At 43.7% G+C, this 14702-nt stretch overlaps 1 protein-coding gene across 4 annotated transcripts in view; it reads right to left on the bottom strand.

Moving 5' to 3' along the window:
- NECAB1 (N-terminal EF-hand calcium binding protein 1) overlaps positions 1 to 14702 on the bottom strand; it is a 771241-nt gene that overhangs the window by 546728 nt on the left and 209811 nt on the right. For all 4 annotated transcript variants that reach the window (XR_010177908.1, XM_063924081.1, XM_063924080.1 and 1 more), the window contains 2 exons: positions 10082 to 10106; positions 1214 to 1322 (listed from right to left, as the gene is read on the bottom strand). Coding sequence is in view for 3 of the 4 variants with exons in the window: in XM_063924081.1 (XP_063780151.1) it covers positions 1214 to 1322; positions 10082 to 10106 (134 nt within the window). In the remaining variant the exon portion in view is untranslated. The remainder of the gene's footprint in view (positions 1 to 1213; positions 1323 to 10081; positions 10107 to 14702) is intronic.

The raw sequence follows: 14702 nt of genomic DNA, 5'->3' as shown, positions 1-14702 counted from the left end.
TGCCTGAAGAGGAGACTGTTATAGAAATATTTTCCTCTATGTAACAATTTGGCACAGCGTGTTTCTGGAACATTGCTGCAATATAACTTTCCTACATTTTCTATCATCATATCAAGCACATTCTTTCCAAAGCAGGCTACCAGAACACGAAATGCTCACAGGTTGTCTGCAAAGTCATATCCTGATTAAGGAAACGGGTCAAATCTAGTATAATAGCGCCCACTGCTTAAGCTTTCCAGAGTGAGTCTAGGTTAATAAGTATAACATTTCAGTCCCCTAGATATACAAACTTCCCAACCAGAGCAAATGAACACCTGGGGGGGTTCTGTGTGCAGCACCGCCCTTCCCCCTTCCATGCAGTGGGCCATACAACCTTCTGCTGGTGACGGTGTTTTCAGTGTATTATCCTGGAAGGTGGCGTATATGCAAAACATAGCAAAGACCATTTGTTAATGTCTGCAGCATCTTTCTGCAGATGTCACCTGGAAGTTGACTAACTTGGGAAGGGAGTGGGGGGGGGGGAAACTTGATAACTGGGACTGTTTAATAGTTTACCAAGTTGCTTGCTCCAGTTATTGCAGTCAGGGCCGAAACAGAGCTCTGTGCCACACTGTGCTGGCCCCGTCCCACGGAAACCCGTGATGCCATGACGTCACACCTTGGGTGTGGGGCCGTTTGCACTAGGATGTAGAACACTGCCTGGAGCTCTGCAATAGTGCTACTGGCTGCAGGGTGCAGGCACCCAGTGAGGCCCATGCAGGTGGCATGGGGCAGTGACAATGCCGGCCCCAGGGCCCTGTGTCCTGGGCAGCGACACAGCCTGCACCGCCCTAGTTACAGCTATGACTGGAGTAATTTAGGTAGTATAAGCAGGTGGTCGCATGTACCAAGCCTTAAGTTACAAATAAATCTTTCTGAGTTTCTGACCTAATTCCAAAGTAAAATGTTTTAGCAATCTTCACCTGCAAATAAAGACGCTCATTCACCCAGCCGCAGCATCATAAGTCAATGCAAACATGTTACTTTCTGTAAGTATTCCATCACTCAGCAATTCCCAATTAACATATTCATTTATTAAAAAATATTTCAGCACTGAGCTATGATTTTTGTTTACAGTTATTCAGAGCGTCCTACAATCAGCTCTTCATAATGGCCAATGAACTGGTTACATTTTCTCAGTTACATTACAACGGATACAGAAAATGGTCCTTACTCAGTTTTGTGGGTGTCGATTTTGTGAAAGAGTTCGCTGAGTTCTTCCCCACTTAGGATTCCATCAGCAAAGTAAGCCTTGAACTCTTCAAAGGAAAGCTTTCCATCATCTGCAATAGTAGAAGGGATTTGTATAATACGGGGATAAACTGACAATATCCACTCATGTTATTCATATGATAACATAACATTATTCATAGAGGTGCAGTAAAAAGGTTTTGGGAAAAATATATCAAACAAAAAACAAAACAATTTTTTTTAAACATTTTTATTCATTTATACATTTGTACATTTTTATTCATTTGGAAATACTTGTGCTTTAGAGTCTGCTATATTTCCATTTCTTTTTTAAGTTCCTGCCCCGTGCCATTGGAGGGGGACTGGGGGACGCAGGCTAAGTCACTGTCTAGCCCAACCTGTCTCATCTATTAATGCGGGAGCAGTGGCGCACAGAAAGGAAGCACACTGATTGTACAGATTGAGTCCCATGGCCGGGACTCAACATGTTCTGCCTCCAAATACAAGTGTCGGAACACAGTTCCGTCCTTTTCCGGCCCGCTTTAACTCCTGCATAGGGGTAACTGTAATGCAGTATGTATTGTCACTATAATGCTGTCTGTATTGTATATAGCCAACTTAAACGGTCTCTGAACTGTACAGAGGTCACTAGAATGCTCTCTGCATTGTATCTCCAGTCACTAGAATGTTCTCTGTGTTGTATATTGGCCATTAGAATGCTCCCTGTATTGTGTTTCTGGTCACTGGAATGCTTTGTATATTGCATAAAGGTCAATAAAATGCTTTGTGCACATATTTATAGAAGTCACTATAATGTTCCTTGGATTATACACTGGTCACTGGAATAGTCCAGCAGTGCTATTTTTGTAAAAAGGTTACTGATACTCACTTAGGCACCCATTTATTATCTGTTTTTGACACGATGATTGTAATTCCTTATAGCTGCTATTTGCTGCAATATGACATTATCTACCAGCCGATATATTATTGTACACATGCAGGAACAAGGGCTCTAATAGGAGTCCATGCCTGTGATCACCTTATATTTACTTTCTGGGGTCCACCGGATTACTGCTTATGGGGGGTCATTCCGAGTTGATAGCACGTAGCAACTTTTTGTTGCCCGTGCGATCAACTAGACGCCACCCATGGGGGAGTGTAATTTAGCATAGCAAGGCTGCGATCGCTTGTGCAGCCCTGCTATGCTAAAAAAGTTTTGTGTAAAAGAAGACCAGCCCTACAGTTACTTACTCTGTGCGATGAATCCAGCGATGAAGGTCCCGGAATTGACGTCAGACATCCGCCCTCCAAACGCCTCAACACGCCTGCGTTCGGATCTCACGCCCGGAAAACGGTGAGTAGACGCCCCGATCCGCCTGTCAATCTTCTTGCGATCAGAGCTGCGACTGCTTTCTTCGTTCCCGGCATTGTTGCCCAGCAACTGCCATCGCTGTGCACCGACATGCCTGCGCATTGCATCTGCCGTGCATGCGCAGAACCGACCCTTTCACACCACTGTGATGAACCGCAGCGTGCGAACCGGTCGGAATGACCCCCTATGTGCGGACTTCTGACTGTGCATGTGCGAGTCCTGAGGGCTGGGGAGGGATCGTACGAATCTCTCGCCTGCTAGTTTTCGAGGAATGTAGAACTGAGGAATTCTGCATGGAAGCAGCCCCGTAGGTTTCTATGGGGCTGCGTTTTCGGGCGAAAATGGGGGAACCACAGCGGATATCTCTGATATCTGCTCTGGTCCCCTGTAGATACTTTTAGAGGATACTTATAACAGGTACTTTCAGAGGATATCCTGCTAATATATAATTGATAAATAGACCCATTAAAGCTATAAGTTGATGCAATATTTATAGTACTGTAGCTTCCATACTCTGGCCAAGTTTTCAGACGCTTATATTTTTTTTTTATTCCTAAAATGATTTTACAGATTCTTCCTGTTTCTGTGACTACTGTAGTATTCCAAATGAAAAATTATACAAAAAACCCCCATTAAGAACAATCAGGAAAAAAATAACTGCACCCTAGGCTATAAGTTGCCAACCGGCCCCTGACCACCCCTCAATGACCACAGTAAACCCATCAAAGCCTATAATAAAGCCGTTATAAGCTTTGATGAGTTGTATAGTTCTAGTGAGTCTTAATATAAGATTTATCTTATTTTATGGCAACATACTGTATGTGAGTTATGTCAGTCTGTGTGCAGCCATTGTGGTGCCGAATGTCACCTGCCTGAAAGCTCCAGAGAACTAAATATGGCTCTGATTAAAATGTACCCTGGGTAGGACAGAAGGAACAGGTGACAATAACATTAAATATAAATATCTCCTGGTTCTGCAGCACAGGCTGAAACATTGGGTGACCTAGGAGTGCTACAGCTTGGGATGTTGGGAATAGTACAGAGGGCGTCATTTCGAGTTGTTCGCTCGTTATTTTTTTCTCGCAATGGAGCGATTAGTCGCTAATGCGCATGTGCAATGTCCGCAGTGCGACTGCGCCAAGTAAATTTGCTATGCAGTTAGGTATTTTACTCATGGCATTACGAGGTTTTTTCTTCGTTCTGGTGATTGTAATGTGATTGACAGGAAGTGGGTGTTTCTGGGCGGAAACTGGCCGTTTTATGGGTGTGTGCGGAAAAACGCTACCGTTTCTGGGAAAAACGCGGGAGTGGCTGGAGAAACGGAGGAGTGTCTGGGCGAACGCTGGGTGTGTTTGTGACGTCAAACCAGGAACGACACTGACTGAACTGATCGCAGATGCCGAGTAAGTCTGGAGCTACTCAGAAACTGCTAAGAAGTGTCTATTCGCAATTCTGCTAATCTTTTGTTCGCAATTTTGATAAGCTAAGATTCACTCCCAGTAGGCGGCGGCTTAGCGTGTGCAAAGCTGCTAAAAGCAGCTTGCGAGCGAACAACTCGTAATGACCCCCAGAGTGTATTTAATACTGAAATCCTTATCAGAATCCTGCAGTGTCTGGAAAAAAAAAATCCTTGCAGAATGGTTCACAAGTAAAACACACATACAGTATAAAGCTTTGTCTATGTAGAGAATAAAACTAATTATATAGCGACATTATATAGTAGCTCGTTATAGCATTCATGAGTCAGCAATGAAGGACGCCACTAAAAGCAATTCATATTTTGTTTTGCTTTTGTAGGCACTTTATATTAAGATTAGAGGTCCTAATGGAAGAGATAATATTTGTGGAAGTAATTACAGTATCTGCATTATGCAAATATCAGTTACTGTGCACAAAACAATAACTACCAGAGAGAGCTATGTGCGACCGCAGTACTGCGCAACAACATGTTTCTGGCCCGAGGTTAATCACCCAAATGAGCACTTACTTTGTACAATACACAGACAGGCTCATTATTTCATGTAAAACCCACAGATATGGAGCTTATGACACTTTTTCTTCAAGCGACATCGTAACAGCGTAAAATCAAGAAATACTGTATTTCGGAATTATTCATCCTTTAAATCAGCAGAGATATATGAATCTTTTATAGATAGAAAAGTCTCTTTCATCAAATCATTGGCATTAGCAAGGACAGGTTTTGATATGTGAAATTAAACATTTTGCAATGACTTGAGCATTAAAGTAACATGTGATTGGTGGATTAAGTAGCTGCAGACATTGTGCAAATAGCGGTAGAGATGTGTCTTTTAGGGCAAGATTTAATATCAGCGGGGATTAATTTGTGCAGGAACGCACTGTCACTTCTTTTAGTTTAATGTTTTGCATTTTTTGTACTCCCAGAATATATCATAAGTTGTTGAGTTCCACTTTTTTTTTTTTCTGAGTTCAACAGATTTTTTATGTACAAGGATGGGGTGTGGTCTTCAGTTTGCCGGCTGTTGGGATCCCGGCGCAGAGTATACCGGCGCCGGAATCCCGACACCCGGCATACCGACACCTTTGCTCCATTTTGGGGATCCATGAACCCCCTGGAGGGAGAATAGATAGCGTGGCGCGCTTAGTGCACCATCGTGCCCGCAGCGCGGCGAGCGCAATTTTTCTCTTTCCGTTGATTACCTGGAACTGTGTTCTTACAATGTGCTTTTATTTTTCTCTCCTCCCTAACAGCGTACTTCCACCCCACTGTGTGCTGTTCCTGTAATGTGTACCTCTACTGACTGCACACCCTGCCAGCAGCAACCTATGCAGTGCACCCCAGATGGTTACCTCGGATGGTTCCTCTGCGGGCAGGCTGGACTTCACGTGGATCTTTCTATACAGGGTGTATCATACTACTACACAAGTGTCAGCTTTCCCATATATGCATTGGGCCCTTGTATGGCTCACCTCCCACAGTGTAACCTTCGTAGTGCACCCAACATGGCTGCCTCATCTGGTACGCTTGTGGATGGGATGAAAAATACATGGACCTGACATTTTTATTGGGACCCTACGCTGAGCGTTCGGATGCTGCAATCCACCCCCCACCCACCCCCCATTTTGTGTCATCTCTTCTAGGGGTAGTCTATTCCACCTATGGTAATCCTACGCAGTGCGCCCAAGATGGCTGCCTCACCTGGTATATTGTGTGGGTGGAATACACAACCCATGGAAATTCCTGCACCAGCCCTGCATTATGCTTACTGTGTGCTCAAGGTTTTCTTTTCATGTCTGTGTGGTTTGTCTATTGCTGCTTTACTTAAATCTTCTGTATTAATTCAGTAAGGATTGCAAATTCTGCTTTTTAGGAGAATCTGCAATCCTTGCAATCGCATGCTGGGGCCGCCCATCGCAGGGCAAGGCCGCCCAGCATGCTACCCACTGCCCACCCACTGTGATCACGCTGTAATTGTAATCGCAATGCAATTACAGCGTGGTTGCAGAAACTGTGGATGCCTCCTGCTGGCGCGGCCTGGCTGTGACGGCAGGAGTCCCATTGCTATTTTTTCTATCGGAGCGGCTGCATGTGATGACACGCAGCCACCCCCAAAACACCGTCAACATGCCCCTGTTTCCCTGGCGCTGCCCCCGATAATGCTTGGTCACTGCCCCTCCCCCCCCCCCCCGCCCGCCTCGGGCAGGGCGTTCGTAGTTAATGCTGACCGACTGCATTAACTACAGGTGCATGCACAGGGCGGGACCTGCGCATGCGTACGTGGGTCCCGTTGCTTAAATTGCGGGTGCATCGTGTTTGCGATGCAACCTAAATAAGGCCCTGAGTGCATTGTTTCTTATGTCAACAAAGCACCTCGAGTCCTGTTGGAGAAAGAGCGCTATAGAAATATCATAATAATAATTATTATTATTATTATTATTATTATTAAAAGCAAAAAAAGCATGGCGCTATTACTATAGTCAAGAAAAAAAGATTGTTTTTAATATAATACAAATCCAATCCTTAGTGAGCAGCAAAGGAGTATTAGCTAGTGGTAACAAGCTAAAATTCACCTGAACACATCAGGTGTATACACTAAAAACAAAATAAATTTCTCCCTTCGCTATTTTATTATGAGGAACTGGAAACTGTGGTGGTCAGTCCGAGTTGATCGCAGCCAGCAACTTTTTGCTGCTGCTGCGATCAACTAGTCCACGCCTATGGGGGAGTGTATTTTAGCTTAGCAGGACTGCATCGCTTGTGCAGCCCTGCTATGCTAAAAATTTTCACAAAAAACAAGACCAGCCCTGGACATACTTACCCTGTGCGACGATCTCTGCGATGCTGGAGCCGGCTTTGACATCAGACATCCGCCCTCCATTCTCCTGGACACGCCTGCGTTTTCCTTACCACCCGAAAACAGCAGGCAACGGTCTGGAGATGCCCAGGAACGCCTTCTTTCTGTCAATCTTCTTGCGGTCGGCTCTGCGACCGCTTTCTTCGTTGAGCGCAACATAACCCGGCGACCCCTGTCACCGGGCAATGACGCGTGTGCGCAGTGCGGCCGCTGCGCATGCGCATTACAGGCCCGATTGCACAGCAGCGACAAAACGCTGCGTGCGAACGGGTCGGAATGACCCCTTATATGGCAAAAATTCAAGTGACTCAAGCAATTAACTTTAAATAATTATTTTTAATAATAAAAAAGAATTATTGATCGGTCATATAACGTTACAATAAAATGATCACATATAGAAAACAATATATTAAAAAGCTTTATAACACTTTGTGATATCCTACTTAAGGAGGTGGATCCTATTAAGTTGTGCACATACAGTACCAAAGCAAAAAATATATTTTATATCTGTCCGTATTCTTGTAAAATCCACTTATAAATGCACATATAGTATATGTTTGTATTATTCCCAATACGGATAGTTTTATTAGGGTTAACACAGTCCTCTAGAGATTTGCCCCGCACATTCACTCTGATTTGCGTGTAATGCTTTCGATCACAGCCGAGGTCTCCACATGTGGGAGAATTAAGTGAATCCACTGCAAGATAGCTCAGGTAGAGGGGGAAGGTCCCAGGACCGAGGGAGACTAGCTCCAGCTGTGGGATTCAGCACCCAACAGGCACCTGTAGCTTGGTAATCGCCCGTCTTACTAGCACTTGTGTGCTCTGTCCTCAGTCACAGTGGTGCTTACTGAGGTGCACTCGGCATCAGAGATGAATCAGCGGGGCTTATTTCAAATAAGGGTACCAAATAGGTAAGTGCTGACGCGTTTTGCTCCCGAAATAGGTTTTTTTTATCATGTATATGTTGCTCTTCTACCACTCCCCTAAGATGTGAGGTGATTAGCTGTTTGTGCTGATGATGTATGGGAGGCAGAGCCGGCCTTAGCTATAGGCAGGCTAGGCATTTGCCTAGGGCATTCAAGCATGTCTAGGGGCATCCAAGCATGTCCCTGCAGCATCTCATGCTGAGAGGGACAGTCCGCAAACTAACTGTTACTTTCCAAATGTATTCAATCAGTACTTGTATACACTGCTGTTTACATTTGTCAAAGAAAATGCACACTGTGCCTTAAACTTCCTCTGACATGCTTGAATGCCCCTGACTTGTGAGACCTCAGACAGACAGCAGAAGCCCAGTAAATGCAATTCCTGGACCTGTGACATTTTTACTGACTATATAAGGTTATTACTGGATGGCTTCTTATGATAACACATGTGTATTTTGGAAGACTGCTTCACAGAAACCTGACATCACCTATACTGCTTGTGCACATGGGGGAGGGGGACCCTGCCATCCTGTGTGTGTCCCTTATCCCTGTGCAAACCCCAGGTGTCTGCAGGGACATAACATGGGCAGTGTTCTCCCCACACTTTATTTCCTAGTCAGTCCATACCGTAAAATTCCCCTGCCATCTAGCACTGTAACGTGGTCAGTAAGTTGCGTTGTGCTATTTCTATATGAAACATCAGTGCAGCGTGACTTTTGGACACATCAGACTGGAGGGCAGAGCATTTAGCTCCCACAGTATAAAGTAAAGTGCATGCAGTTAACGGGAGTAACAGACACCAGCAAACACACTGAATAGTGAAGAGAATGGACAGTTTCTACATGTTTGATACTGATCTTTTTGTATAACCAGCAAGTGTGGCAGTATCTGTGGCAGTATATGTGTATTATGGGCATTACTAATGTGGGGCATATGTGTAAGGTGCATTACTGTGTGGCATTATGTGTATTATGGGCATTACTAATGTGGGGCATATGTGTAAGGTTCCTTTACTGTGTGGAATTATATGTATTATGGTCATTACTGTGTGGCATTGTGCAGAGTTGAACTGGCCCACAGGGTAACCCCCCGGTGGGCCCCACTACCTGAGCGTTGCAGGTACAGATACAGAACTAGCGGCGGAGCTAGGGGGCACCAGACAAAATTTTGCCTAGGGCATCAAATTGGCTAGGGCCGGCTCTGATGGGAGGGTAAAAGTGGCAATGAAATAAATGTTCCCAACTATCAATTTCTCAATCCACCAAGACTTTATCAGACATTTCTGAATCTGGTACGTAAGAAAGAGGTGGCGTACCCCAAGTAAATGTGTTAACATTTAGCAAGGAGTAAAATGCACATAAAAGAAATCTTTTATTTCACACAAACTGTATATACTTTTCCATCTTCAATTAGCTAATTTAATAGATCAGCTTGAACTTTACTGCTTCTTATGGTGCCCATACACTTGGGAGATTATCGGTACTAGCCTTCGATTTCGACCACATCTGTGAGAGAAATCGGGGGATTGTATGCACATTTAAGGTACCTTTCGACGTGATGCGCGGGCACTCCGGTCGAATCTCGCTTCTCGAGATATTATGTGCTGCACTTAATATTTATCAAATCGGTGCGTGATCGCATGCTGTTTTTTACCACTGTCGATTTATCACATCGCGATGTGCGATATGTGAAGACAGGAGACTACTTCCTGGCCAGTCCTCTTCCCCTCACTGCGCACATGACTGGAGAGGAGGCTGCAAGCATGCTGCTGAGTATTTGATTGTGGTCCTCATAGAACACAAGTGGCAACTAGACATGAGTCCTGATGACTACTAGGGGCAGATGTTTTAAGCTTGGAGAAGGGATAAAGAAGTGATAAAGCAATAATAATAAGTGGAAGGTGATAACGCACCAGCCAATCATTAGGGGTTTGAAAAATGCCAGTTAGGAGGAGCTGATTGGATAGTGCGTTATCACCTCCCACTTATCACTGCTTTATCACTTCTCCAGGTTTAATACATCTGCTCCCTAATGTGCCCCATAACCGATGTCACCCTTGCTATCCAGATAGATATGCCCTTTGTTTTAGTTAATGCTGGTATATATTTAGCTTCCTTATTATCCTTTGTCCAAGCCAAAGGAACATTACAAATCACAAATGTATCATTACTCTATAGAGATATGTCATTAAATATGTAATGCTGTCATGTCCTTACCATTTTTGTCTGCTCTTCTCAATATCTGAAAAGTAAAGGAAAAAGAAATTACTATCTTCGTACACAAGTCAGATTTATTCCCACCAATTAAATCTCATTTGACATCTTTTTGATTTCTTTAACAGTCTTGCCGATGCTCAGAAAATGTAGCAGCTTCTAATTCCCTCATCGGGTTATTTCACTCACAGGCAGAGAACATTCTAGGGTAATTTAGGGAGCGTCTTTTCACATTTAAGCCTAATAGACCACTTGATACACATAACACACGTAGTTTCTTTTGATCTTGCAGAATAAGTGATAGTGTGATAGGAATTTGCAAAGAAAATGTGTAAACAGAAATCTTCAGTTAAGGTGGGTACACACTGGCCGATATATCGGTCGTTCTCTTGAACTGCCGTTATATCGCGGGTCCGTCAGCCAGTGTGTACGGGCGATATGTAAGGATATCCTTACAAAGAAATAAGGATCAAATAAGGTTAGAGATAAAAATAATATAAAAAAAAAAAAAGGGGCAGACTAGATGGGCCAAGTGGTTCTTATCTGCCGACAAATTCTATGTTTATGTCTGTGAACTCCGTCGTTCACAGACATATCGCGTCGGCCCTGCAGTGCAGCAGACGGCCAATATATCTACCGATATATTGGCGCGTCGCTGTGTGTGTACGGGCGGTCGGCCGACTGCCCGTACACATGTTGTGGCAGCGGGCGGTGATCGACAGCTGAACTTGCCGGGCGTGTGTACACCCCCGCCCAGTTCATGGCGGCAGTCCCCGACGGATCGGGCAGTGTGTATGCACAGCACACTGCCTGATCTGTCCATAGATATATCTACCGATCAATTGATCGGCAGATATAGCTATCAGTGTGTACCCACCTTTAGATGCACCTTGTAGCTTCCCCGAGGAACAATTTTAAACATGTATTATACAGTTACAATGTAAATTATCTGTTGCTATCAAATAACATGTATTAATTGAGTCGTACAAATGAACTAATTCATCTGTCCTAATGAAAAATATTTTGGGCGGGATGTATTGAAGTCCGAGTTTGGCAGTCATGTGGGATGGCGGTCAAACTCTTACTTTTTTAAAGGAGCAATCATGTACAAGGCTGGATTTGGCCGGTATCCCTCATGGCCGCCAAACTTGGATTTCATTACATCCCGCCCCTTAAATTCTATCCCAAAACATACACTCAACCCTGATTTAAAAGAGATCTAATAAATTTATTTATTTAACTGTTTCTTATATAGCGCAGCATATTACGTTGCACTTTACAATTAGAACAACAGTAATATAACAAAACTGCGTAAAAACAGACAGATATAGAGGTAGGAATATTCAAAATAGATAAAGAGTAACTTGCGCCCTAGCTTCAACTCGGCAGATCTCCAAAAAGGAACACAACTCCTTTATAGACACAGATTTGAAAAAAAAAAGAGGCGATCTCCCAGCGATGCTATGTATACGTTCCAAATGGGTAGGACTCTTGTTCCTCAAACAAAAAACATATTGTAAGCATGTTTGTTAGTTGTTCTAGATATGTCCACCAATAATATCCAAGGTCGTCACTCCCGGCAACTAACATTTAACACATTTAACACAGGTCAGTCGCCTCTTTTTTTTCAAATAGAGGTAGGAAGCCCCTGCTCGCAAGCTTACAATCTTTATTGAATAATAGAATGAGAATCAGCCAACCACACATTCATCACCTCTCACAAATCTGTCATTTTCATCTACAAAATATTTCCAGGATCAGACCCTTTCTGAATGAGGATGTTACTAAAATCCTTATCACTCACTGGTCATCTCCAGACTAGACTACTGTAATCTCCTCCAGACTGGCATCCCTGACAAATACCTCTCTCCACTCCCATCTATCCTCAATGCTGCTGCCCGGCTCATCTTCCTCACCAAACGCACTACGTCCACCTGTCCTCTCCTACAAGCCATTCACTGGCTCCCCTTCCATTTCAGAATCCAATTCAAGTTTCTCACACTCGTCTACAAAGCCCTCACCCACTTCTCTCCCATTTATATCTCTGACCCTATCTCCCTTTACACTCCCAGCAGTCCTCTTTGCTCTGCTAATGCACGCCGACTCTCCTGCCTACGGATTACTTCCTCCCACTCCTACCTTCAAGATTTTTCACGTGATGCTCCCTTTCTCTGGAATTCCTTACCTCTTACCATCAGACTCTCCACCTCCCTACAGAACTTCAAACGGGCTCTCAGGACCCACTTGTTCACCAAACGCAGCCAACTCTCCTGTCTACCCCATCTGTGTCACCCCTGTCTGTCAACCCCTTCCCTATAGAATGTAAGCTCGCACGAGCAAGGCCCTCTTCTCTCATGTGCTATTCTTTTCTTACTTTAATAATCTTCAACTGCACCAAATCCCGTGGTTTTCTGCCACCTGACACTTATTTCAGTGTCATCTGCTGATGTAGCTATGTTTATTTACCCTGTACTTGTCCTATATTGTCTTCAACTGTAAGTTGCTGTTTTCCTGTTTTATTTGTTTATGTACTCTGTAATTGGGCACTGCGGAACCCTTGTGGCGCCAAATAAAGGATAATAATAATAATAATAATAATAATAATAATAATCACAATACAGCAGCCATCATAATAACATCCAGATTTACGCAACCAAATCCTGAACCTTGGATGGCAGAATGGCTGCTTATTTTTGTATAGCTTTTTTCATTGCATGGGTGTCAATTCAATTAGCAGCAAGGTTCCTTAGTAGCTTTAAACATGTTTCTACATGACATGTAAGTAATGGTTAGGTGATCAAATATGCCTAATTTTTTCGTTAGCAGCTCCAATAGGTGTGAGAACAAATGACAATTCATTACCTTTATTACTGTGATTTGTGCAGAAACAACGCGTGAGACTACTCTAAACCATTCTGAATAATTGAATCACCCACCTTAATGGCAGCATAAAAGTAACAATGGGGGTCATTCCAAGTTGATCGCTCGCTGACGTTTTTCGCAGCGCAGCGTACAGGTTACTACTGCGCATGCGTATGCACCGCAATGCGCAGGCGCGTCGTACGGGTACAAAGTTGACTGTTGCTGGGCGATGGATTTAACGAAGAATCCATTCGCACAGCCGATCGCAAGGAGATTGACAGGAAGAGGGCGTTTGTGGGTGTCAACTGACCGTTTTCTGGGAGTGGTGCGGCGATCGTAGGCTTGTCCAGGCGTTTGGAGGGTCAATGTCTGACGTAATTCCGGGATCTGCAACGCTGGATTCATCGCACAGGGTAAGTTCTACACAAAACTTTTTTTGCATAGCAGGGCTGCACAAGCGATCGCAGCCTTGCTGTGCAAAAATACACTCCCCCATAGGCAGCGTCTAGTTAATCGCACGGGCTGCAAAAAGTTGCAGTGTGCGATCAACTCGGAATGACCCCCAATAACCGTTTACATTACTGTAAGTCTGTATTTAGATCATGGTCTTTGGGATGAGGTGGAGTTATGTGGCCCATATATCTGAAATGGATTCCCGCAATATCTCATTCTGCCAATGCCAGGGTTAGGAAATGAGGAAATCCAACATGTTGGATTTCCGCCATTTGCCAAATTCAACCCAAAAATTATCATGGTGGGCAAATAGGTGATTTTTAATATGCAGAATTTCCACAATGGACTGATGTGGGACTGCAGCGCTGTCCAAAATTCAAATAGGGGAGCCTCACTAACTGCCAGTGAGTTCCAGCCGGTGATCTTTGGCAGCGTTTGGAGTAGCAGTTGGTGTTGCTCCCCTAATTGAATTTTGGACTGTGCTGCAGCCTCATCCCTGGAGCCGCCACTGATGGCCACCAATTGTCATTTTTGATAGGCAAATCTAAGGATTGCGGCACTGATGTATGGCGAGCTCTGCTGTAAAATCATGTTTCCCTTTTTGTGTAGTGACCATTGTATTTTTGTTTACTCCATTTTAAAATGTCTTTTTTTTCAAGTAAAGAAATGTTGCACTGTGTGGTTGAGATTATTGAACCTTAGTTTACATACACTATAGCTGGAATTGTATTTATTTATTGTTATTATTATTCAAAGAATGATTGCAATAGGTGCAGTTGTGGTACTACTGAAACACTTTTATCAGTCACACCAGAAAATGTTCCGTCTTATAAATGTCTGTTTTCAGTCACAGGAATATATCACAGTGGTTCACATTATTTGAAAATATTTTACACTGTCTGGACAAATGAGGTACAGTACATGTCCTTCTGTTGCCGCGGCAATGACTTATTCACAGTTGACCTCTGACTTATTTATGTTGAACACTTTCATACTCCCAACAGTCCAGATTTTGACTAGACAGCAGAAACACCTTGGAAAGTAATTCTGGCTTATTTTCAGAATTTGTCTGAGGTTAGGTGAATCCAGCCAGGTCATTGGTGTGATTTGGGATCATGTGGCTAAAATCTACCCATGATTGGTTTGATTCAGAAATGCTAGGAAATGAAAGTGTATATAATGCAGTGCAGAATGGAGGCCGCCACATTGACACTGATATGTATTATGCAACTGGTGCTTCAAGTCCAGTGATGTCACTGGTTCCTGATGGTCTCATTGGCTGCATGCTAATGAATATTGTATCAACCAA

Source organism: Pseudophryne corroboree, chromosome 5, assembly GCF_028390025.1.
Source record: "Pseudophryne corroboree isolate aPseCor3 chromosome 5, aPseCor3.hap2, whole genome shotgun sequence".
Classification (NCBI taxonomy): domain Eukaryota; kingdom Metazoa; phylum Chordata; class Amphibia; order Anura; family Myobatrachidae; genus Pseudophryne; species Pseudophryne corroboree.
This window is presented reverse-complemented; position numbering and strand designations above follow the sequence as displayed.